The sequence below is a fragment of the Ictalurus furcatus genome, chromosome 20, assembly GCF_023375685.1.
Source record: "Ictalurus furcatus strain D&B chromosome 20, Billie_1.0, whole genome shotgun sequence".
NCBI lineage: Eukaryota > Metazoa > Chordata > Actinopteri > Siluriformes > Ictaluridae > Ictalurus > Ictalurus furcatus.
The window spans coordinates 19,728,494-19,737,818 of NC_071274.1; the positions used below are offsets into that span (position 1 = coordinate 19,728,494).

Below are 9,325 nucleotides of genomic sequence, written 5' to 3' on the forward strand. Positions count from 1 at the left end.
GATAGAGAGAGAGAGAGAGAGAGCAGGAGAGAGAGAGAGAGCAGGAGAAGTCACAGCTGCACTCTGCTTGCTCTTGCTCTCCTTCCTTCACTCGTTTTCTAGTTATGAGGTATTAATCACTCACGACACCTCCACCATCAGCACCATAAACGCTTGTTACAGATCAAAGGAAGAAAATACCAGATCAATTTCTGATGCTTTATGTCATGGAATTTCACAAAGTACAAAATCTCACAACTGTATTTATTATTTACATACAAAACATTTATTTCTGCTGAAGGCCTCATGAAATAATTATAATGCAACAATAGAATAGAAATACCATCATTAATCAGGCTTCAATACACTTATCTAATCGCTTATTAAATGATCAAATCTATCCTTTATGTATTTTTTTCATTTCAGATTTTTTTTTCAATATGGCACTATCGTGACGCTAAACATTTTCGTGAAAATTCTTCATGTATCGCGACATTTTAGACAGGGCAACTGCACAGAATGGAAAAATGCACAATTTTATTTGTACACGTCACCTACATAGAAAAAATCTCAAGCGTTAACTTATGACCAAAACAAATAACAGAGGATTAACTGTAACTCTGTAGGAACCGTGTTAATGGTGTAGGATTTCAGTCCACAGGAGGTGATTTAACACTCGTTTAAGCCCTGCAAAAAAAAAAAGTACCAGTTCAAAGCAGTTATTCCAGAATGTCACTGAACATCTTTCTCTTCTTTGATTCTCCCGTCTGAAGCTCCATCCAGGCACCGCGTCTCTTCTGGAAGTGTGCGAGGCCGAATTTTGCCCAGACGTGGCGTGCAAACTGATCCGAGCGCAGCTGAGACTCACTGGGGACTGAGAGAAAATATGCACACGGATTATTACAGTTTAATGCTTAACTATACCGAATCGTACATATACACGATGCTGCTTTTGATCTACTTAAAGCCTGGATTGCGTTGTAATATTTATCAAGATCATGACGGACATCTTTTTTTTTTCCCAATTGGAAAACCTGAGGGCGAAGGGTAAAATACGTTCATTTCATTCAACGGAAAACTGCTCTCAGCATAAAAATGCAGGTTATACATTAGAAATAACGTCAATGTGCTCAGGAGAGTTGAGTGAAAAAGTTTGCACTCCCTTAGAACAAAATCAGGCAGACAAGTATAAAATAAAATACTTGGGGGCATGCTATTATAGGAATATTGGTGTTCGTGCCTAACGAGAGAAGTGATCCAATAAATTTGGATGAAGCCATATGTCAGCTTTGTGGGGAAAAAATAAGTGTTAAACGGGCAAATACTAGCCTATCTCAGGAGCCATCTCCAGGCATGTCACCCAGACATGTTTTTTAAAATTTTATTTAATATCTAGATTTAACATCTTATTTAGGTTACCGTCCTACTGGTATTTCTTTCAAAGTTTTATAGGCTTGCGGAATACTACACTCGTAAAAGAATTAAAGTATTCATCAGAGAAACATGCGACTGTGTTTCATTTCTTCTCCTCTCCACTTGTGGGTCAATCACAACAACGTATCCCGTAATTTTACTCTCCTCAGGCTCGGTCCCTAAACCTATAGCTTTCCCAAATGGCCAGGATTCTCCTGCGAACATGACAACCACCAAAAATCCACTAAATATTGACTCCTACCTGGGATCATGTAAAAAAAAATAAATAAAAAAAACGAATAAATAAATTTGAGCTCATCCACTAATCAGAGTATTTGCTGTAGTACTTGCTGTGATTGTTACTCCATTAAAAAAAACCCCAAGAAAACAGTATAATCTCGGCCATTATGCGCTATCTTCTGAAACTTGTTATTGTGACTCCAAGTATGAATCTTATAACATTTGTAACATGAAAAAAAAATGATGCTGAGGGTTACATTTAGGCGCATCTGTGCGTTTTTCTGCACGTTTCTTTTCAGCATAAAACCTCCTGTCGTTTATAAAATTCCACACAAGTTTCAGATGATCTGAACTGACTGTAGATGATATATCTGATAGTGATTCATTATGACATAAGACATAAATATATAGAAGGACAACTGTTTAATTCGAAGAGATTAGACTATTTTACAGAACTTGTGTGAGTAGCTAAACTCTATTAGCGATTTCCGGTTAGCTCACCCAGCTGCTCTGCAATGCTCTGCCTCTGACTGATGGTGGCGCTGCTCCACACGGCCTCCAACAGACGACTGCCGTATTTGGAGCAGGCCAGCTGAGTATAGAGTCCCTGCGTACAGTAAGTGAGACAGGAATGAGAGACAAGTCGAAATCAGTGACGACACTGTGGTGGTCATCAAGAGTCCCTGCCTCACCTCAAGCTTCCTCAGGATCTTTCCTTTCCCTTTGTCGCTGGAGAGCGTGATGAGGGCCTGGAGGGCATGGCTGCCCGTCTGCTCCGTGCCCAGGCTCAGCATCTCGGCTGCGGTCAGGCTGTGCAGGCTGTTCATCAGGATGGAGCGGTCTTTAAAGCGGGCCAGCGCTTGGACCAGGCGCGAGCCGTGGTAGTTGATCGAAAGGGGGCGCTGTGGAGGAGAAACACTGTCCTATCACACCATCCTAATCTCAAGGCCAGCTGCTGAAAAACAGGTGCGTGTCTGCAAACACACTGTTCCAGCAACATGCGTCTTCAACAAAACACAGGCGGCAATTACACTCTACCGAAACCCGTGAACGGAGACGTGGACCGTCTGTAACACCACAAAATAACTTCTTCTAAAAATAACAAGAACCAAGGACAACCGCGATGACGATTTGCAATTAAAAGACACAAAACACAATGAGGAGTGCTGTTATAGAAAAATAATAAACGAAATAAACTTCCTCCTTGTTGAAGTGTTTTATTCCTCTGGTGCATTTACATCACTTCTATTAATTAAAGAATGATGTACTATTTTTTTTTTATCCGTTTCTAGTCATGTTTAACGCTATGGAACATCCGTGAAATAATTCCTGCTATTGCTTACAGTACGCTTAAATTAATCCTCGTTTTTTTATCGGTTCCTCTCTCGTGAAGTTAATATGCAGCTCATCATGTTATATAGGAAAGTACAAATCCCTCCATCTTGAAAACTTTATCTCTATGCTCTACGCTCTTCTAAGCTGTTTTCAACTGGTTAAAACGTTGAACAAAAATATACAGAACAACTATACACATACAGTTACATGTTTTTGATTATCCATGTAGAATGTCCAGTAGAGAGAGAGAGAAAAAATCATCTTACCGAAAATATAATACAAAACTTTACCCAGGTAATACTTCCTATTCAAGAAACTGAATCCGAATACGCTCTTCTCATACAATGGGTTTATTTTTGAATTTTTTTCTATGCATCATGCTGACTGAAATACAAAAAATAAAACTGCTCTTGCTTTCAGAACTGTTTCCTGGACATGAACGTACACTCTTGGACACAACTGCACCTATAGTCATAGTCTTTTTTTTGTTTTTGATCCAGTGTCTGCTATTTGTGTCAGGTTCTTAATGAAAGCTGTTTGAGTCCTGTGTGAGGTGTGTGATACCTGAGGAACAGCGTCGCCCTCTGCTGCCTCTGTGTTGTAGTACACATCGTACGTCAGTAAGGACAGGAAGAGAGGGAGACAGGAGAGGTGGCGTGTGGAGGGCTCGCTGCAGTGAAAAGCCTGCGAGGAAATCCGGTTAATACTGTTTAATGCAGGAAAACAAGTACTGAAGTTTCATAAACACCACGGCCACTGTGCAGTCCATGATTTAGTGGCATGATCTCTTAATATTATATTATATTAAAATTTGCCTTTGGTCATAAAGCCAGTGCATTAAAATAAAATAAACTAATAATTATGAATATATTTCTAACTATTGTTTACAGTTAGAAATATATATTTTTTTAAAAACTATTATTAGTAATAATAATTAATTAAAAGTATTTATAGTTTAAAAAATGAAAACATATATACTACTTAAATAATAATAATAATAATGCCATTTAATTTATCATTAGTAATAAGGTCATTGAAAATTTTACTTAATTAGACAAAGTATCACATGCAAGTTTCAAAAAAAAGTTTTTTTTTTTTTAAATAAATTTTAAATCTATATTATTTAAATTGCCTGAAATGGCTCTTTTACAAAAAAGATTACACAACAGGAGAGGAAAAAAAAAAAAAAAAACCCGCACACAGAGACCCCTAAACATTTTATGAATATGCAAATTGGGAACACCACCAAGCCAACTGATGCTCCGCCCCTTCACTGTGGTAAAACTCGTTTTAAAACCTGATAGGCTCTTATATTTTCTGATGCAATAAAATGCACATATTGCATGTTCGATACAAAATCAGGGTGTTCAATGATATTTCTTTCAAAATTTGGCGAATTTTTATTTTAGTGCACAAACGTTTATAAAGTTTTAGGCTGGAAGTAAAATAAATGGCAAATTTTGTATACCGGTAATAAAAGGTAAACATTTGAATAGCCTTAAAAGCGTGAATGCTGTGAGGGCTTCTGCAGAGACTTCTGTAGTAACTGAGTTTCACCTCTAGGAGGTGCTGCAGCATGTCAGCCTGCCTCTCCTCTCGGTGTACGCAGCTCTCCACCACCTGCACTATGACCCCCATGTGCCCCGACGCCAGGATCGCCTCGAACCCAGGCGCCAGCTCATCATACACCTTCAGAAACTGAGCGAGAAACAGACAGAGGTTTAGAAAGCATTGAAGAGCATTAAAAGAGACTTGATACTGTAAAGATAACGTGGTTTTGACATGCTGATGTGCTTTGTGGAAAAAATCTGAAATTACACACCACTTTGTAATTGACCGAGGCTGCTATCAAGGACTGGATGGTGTAGTTTGCAAACGGATGAAGCGCCAGAGGCACGAGCTGGTTCTTCAGGTGGTTCTTGTAAGTGTCTCGAAGCAAAGCATTATGGGAGAACTGAAACACTGTCTGGATGAGCCGACTGCATGTCTGATCCTTCAGAAACACCAAAAGGGGGCTGGAGAAGGGGATAGAGATAGAGAGAAAGAGAGACAGGATGGTGCTAAGATTCCGTATCTCACATCCATCTATTTATTCATATGTCGCATCCACATGTCCATCCATCCATCCATCCATCCATAGTCTCATCTCTCCACATAAATCCCACCTATCTATCAATGCCTTATGTCCAAAAAAATCCATCCATCCATTCATTTATACGATATGTCTCATCCATCCATCCATTCACTGATGAGATCTTCCATCCTGACCTGACTCCAAGAGCTGAGCTCTGAGATGTGAGGTATCCTATGATGCCCTTGTTTAGTTTTTTGCATAGAATGGGTCTCTTCCTGTGGCAGATGGTCAGTAGGGTCTGAAGCACGGCGCTGGCAGTGGGATTGGTGGCACAGACTGACAGCGAGAAAAGAACAGGGAAAAAAAAAAACATGAGTGCAAGATCTCATCTAAATTCTATCTACGTTAGTTTAAAAAGAGTTGTTGTAAATATCAGGATAGTTAACCGATTTTGTGATTTTTTTTTTTTTTTAATAAGATTATGACTTTATGGCACTCACCATTAACATTTTCTATCAGAGACTCTGAAAGGTACTTGAGCTCCCACCAGAATGACGTTGGTGCTTCATAATCTGTCAGCTCAGGTTCTGCTTTCTTCTGCTTTTTTGCTATGAGGGGAAAAAAAAAACCCACATACATTCTTACATCTTCCATTTTTTAAGATCAGCGCTCTGAATAATGGATAATTCACTAAAACTGATCCAATCATGGCATAAGAATGAAGGAAAATCTGACCTTTTGTACAAATCTGACCTTGGAGTTGGTGAACGATCAATATCAAAAATTTACTTCAATTTAAATAGTGACTTATAAATAGTGCAGAATCTTGAGTATTCAAGATAGTAAACATTTCCTTTTGTTTTTCATGGTTCTAAAACTTTGTTTATTTCCAGATTTAGATAATAATAATAATAAAGGAGTTTCAATGTGGTCTCAAATTTTTGGACCCCACTGCATCTCTAATAAAGAGTGCAACCAACAAATATTAAAACTGATACTTGGGTATGAATTGGTCAATTTTACAGATAAATGGTGGTACGAATATATCTGTAATAAATGATAAATTATGTGATAAATATACGTGAGACTCAGTTCTCCCACCTGGACGTGTATCAGTCTGCTCTTTCGCCGAACATCCCGCAAGCACGTGTATAAGCGTTCGAAGCACGTGAGATCCGTGAGGGTCTTTGATGAAGTCTACGATATTCTCTCTCACCACTCGGCAAAGAGTGAGCACCTGATCCTCGAGCATCCCACAGTTCTCAGCCTCCGGTTCCTCTTGTTCATTTCCAGAGCTGCTCTTCTCTTCAGAGTTGCCGTCGTCTGCAGGAAAACACAAAGTCCATCAGTCTAATCTTGGTAAACACAGGATAGTGATTCATCGGTGTTGTACAGATAAAAAATGACCTCATGTCGCCCCTCGTTATCGCTCATAGATACAGTATTGATTATGTTATTCTTACCTGTCCACTTGGCCATCTGCTTGATGGAACTTTCCATCACATGACCCCCACATCTGTCACATGACACGGTTTTAAACTCTGACCCCGTTTCTCCGCCCAGTTCGGCAAGAACCTCTGCTACCTGTTTGGGGCTGGATAATGACAGAAGCTTCTGGAGAGCCAGACTGCCCGTCATATCTGTAGTGACGACGCCAGCTTGTCCCTTCACCTCAGAGAGAACGTTTTCGACAAAGAGAGCTGGGGGAAAGAAACAGGCATTAAAAAAAAAAACTGTGGGTGAAAATGATAACATATAGTTTCAGGCCTGTGAATGATGTTAGTCTTTAGTTTATCATAATTGTCTAAGCAAGATCTGGAATTAAATATAGCAGGAAAAAAACCTGATCCAAAAGCATTTCTTCCTATAGGTTAAAACATAAGCTTTGCCTCGATTTTCTCCCTTACCTTGCTCCTCATCGTCTGCGAATCCTTCGCTCAGTCTCTCACTCACACGACGAAAATATCCCACAGTCATCGCATCCAGGCGTTTCCTCTTTACTCCTTCCTCCTTTCCCCCTTCCTCACCACGGCCGCCACTGCTTCCTCCTCCCTTATTCCGATCAGGTTTCTTTTTCATCTTCTTCTGCCCTTGTTCACCAAAATGCTTCTGACCCTTTGCTCCCATCTTCTCCACCATCTCTCTCATATCAGTGTATCACAGCAAGCAAACAAAACGTGCTGGGATGCATTCAGTCACACTTCAAGTTTCGTCTAATTCTGTATCTGAAAGATGAACGCAAGCAATATTAATAGAGAGCGAAAGCATTCACACTATTACATTAATTCCCTTTAAAGTACAAATCCACATATCAGTGTATAACCAACATGTGATCAGCTGTGCAAGAGATTTATTTCATGTTGAAATTCTGAGTTGACTTTTTAGTTTAAACTGCTTCTATCTACATGTTGGTCTGTTTCCCACAGTGCCTTTTGACTACTTGCTCATAGTGGTGCCAGTGCGATTAGACCCTTGCTTCATCTCTTGGGGGACTGATCGGGACTCTTCCAGTTTTTTGGCTTTTAGTATGAATATGTTCGCCTTAATGTTATCTATAAGCTAGTGCGCTCCAAAACAATGACAAAATTCGCATTTAGAACATGTACGCATTCAAAATTTACCATCCGTCTCTACCACCAATACGGATCAACAATTTTGTTGACATCATTGTGCACTTCAGCTTCTCTTCAGATCTTCTGTCCAATTAAATGCTCCCTAGAATCCGAAGTCCTGCCCCCGACATTATAAAAATCACTTGTTGGGGGATTGGCTATATAAAAAGAGGAGGAGCCACTCAATATGACCCGCGCTGATTTTCTGTTTCAGTGGAAATTACGTCTCAAATACGTTTCAAGGCACGTCATGGGGACTTTAACTACTCAAAGTGATGCAACAGCACTTTTATACTCAACGCCTCATCTCTACACTCCAAACAAAGCTTCAACTTTCACATGAATACAACTGTCAACACCCTCGAAGATCACTAACTAGCTGAGTCGAGCCCTTGCCATAACTCAGTGCACCGTCATCATATAGTTACACTGCATTCTTGAACTTTGCTCCAGGGTTACTAAATCGGAAGGTCGGGGGTTCACGCCCCAGCACTGCCAAGCTGCCACTGTTGGGCCCTTGAGCAAGGCCCTTAACCCTCTCTGCTCTAGAAGCACTGTATCATGGCTAACCCTGCACTCTGACCCCGACCTCCGAACATGCAAAGAAAAAAAGAATTTCACTGTGCTGCAATGTATATGTGACCAATAAAGACTCTCCATCAACTTTGCTCCAATGTCTCCACTACTTCTACATCCTCATTTAGATGATTCTGAACATCGCTAGAAAATGGTGGGTGAGAAAAGAAGCGCTTGCTCTTTTCATTTTTTTAAGCGAACAGCTATCCATAATGTTTGAGAACATAAAACGCTAGTAAAATAAACACAGAATGCCCACCTGAACGTTTCACATCCCTGCTATGTTCCCCTCCTCACATGGTCAGTGGAGAAAACGTTGTCGCAGGGTGATGACGACACATAGCTAGTGATGCCAAAGCTAAACGTCATTACGGCGCTAAACCGTCGAATGTTGTTTTTTTTTTTAAAAAAGAAATTTGTGGCGTATGTAGCAGTAAACACATACAACTGAGAATTTATTTTCCTTAATTAATACAACATAAGTCTAAATTCAAAGGTTGAATGGAATAAACATAACCCTCATACAAATGTGTATAATCCATACAGTTCGATTGTATAAAAATGCAATTCATTAATATTAAAATTAAATGTATAGATATTACTCGTATAACATAACACAATGATTATGTAGTAGTCATTAACATAATCGTTAAATCATCATAAAGTCCAAAAGCCACGAGTAGACTATATTATTGCTACAAGGGGACCGAGAGTGCACATGTGGAGTACGAACACTAGAGGGCGTCATTGTTTTTTCTTCAGAGCTATACTGACCTAGTAAGAATAATAGTAAAAAAAAATAAAAATTGTATTGTGGATCATAGCAGGTCGTAAAAACACACCTCTGTCTCCTGGGCCCAGTTGTTCAAAAAGTTTAATCTGGATCACAATGATTCGGATTTGAAAATCCCATGTTTTGCTTTCCAGAGTTCATATTCAGAGTTATTCAGAGTTCTTCATGTGTGGAGAGCAATAAGGGACGCAAACTACTTTTAATTGGTTCATCTCTGGTGATTGTGTCATTGTAATTAATATACAGTGACGAATGACAGTTAAAATTAAGTATATTGTTTATTTTTGATATTGACAGCTGTTT

The 9,325-nt window shown here is 39.4% G+C and overlaps 1 protein-coding gene across 1 annotated transcript; it reads right to left on the reverse strand.

Moving 5' to 3' along the window:
- Nucleotides 1–229: 229 nt before the first annotated feature.
- On the reverse strand, nucleotides 230–8,564 carry LOC128624433 (nucleolar protein 9). Its single transcript, XM_053652085.1, has 12 exons — nucleotides 8,489–8,564; nucleotides 6,949–7,266; nucleotides 6,505–6,741; nucleotides 6,143–6,364; nucleotides 5,542–5,649; nucleotides 5,236–5,377; nucleotides 4,790–4,982; nucleotides 4,525–4,665; nucleotides 3,532–3,651; nucleotides 2,325–2,534; nucleotides 2,134–2,239; nucleotides 230–853 (listed from the first exon to the last, which is right to left on the reverse strand). Exons 2-12 carry the CDS (start codon nucleotides 7,187–7,189, stop codon nucleotides 699–701), a joined length of 1,875 nt encoding a protein of 624 aa, XP_053508060.1. The 5' UTR covers nucleotides 7,190–7,266; nucleotides 8,489–8,564; the 3' UTR covers nucleotides 230–698.
- Between the last annotated feature and the right edge of the window lie 761 nt (nucleotides 8,565–9,325).

Bases quoted from the DNA above. Each gene is read 5' to 3' on its own strand.
- LOC128624433 (XM_053652085.1), bottom strand. From the start codon at position 7,189: ATGAGAGAGATGGTGGAGAAGATGGGAGCAAAGGGTCAGAAGCATTTT. The intron at 6,742-6,948 runs GTAAGGGAGAAA...TCTTTCCCCCAG, and splicing joins CGCAGACGATGAGGAGCAAG to CTCTCTTTGTCGAAAACGTT. The intron at 6,365-6,504 runs GTAAGAATAACA...GTTTTCCTGCAG, and splicing joins GCAGATGGCCAAGTGGACAG to ACGACGGCAACTCTGAAGAG.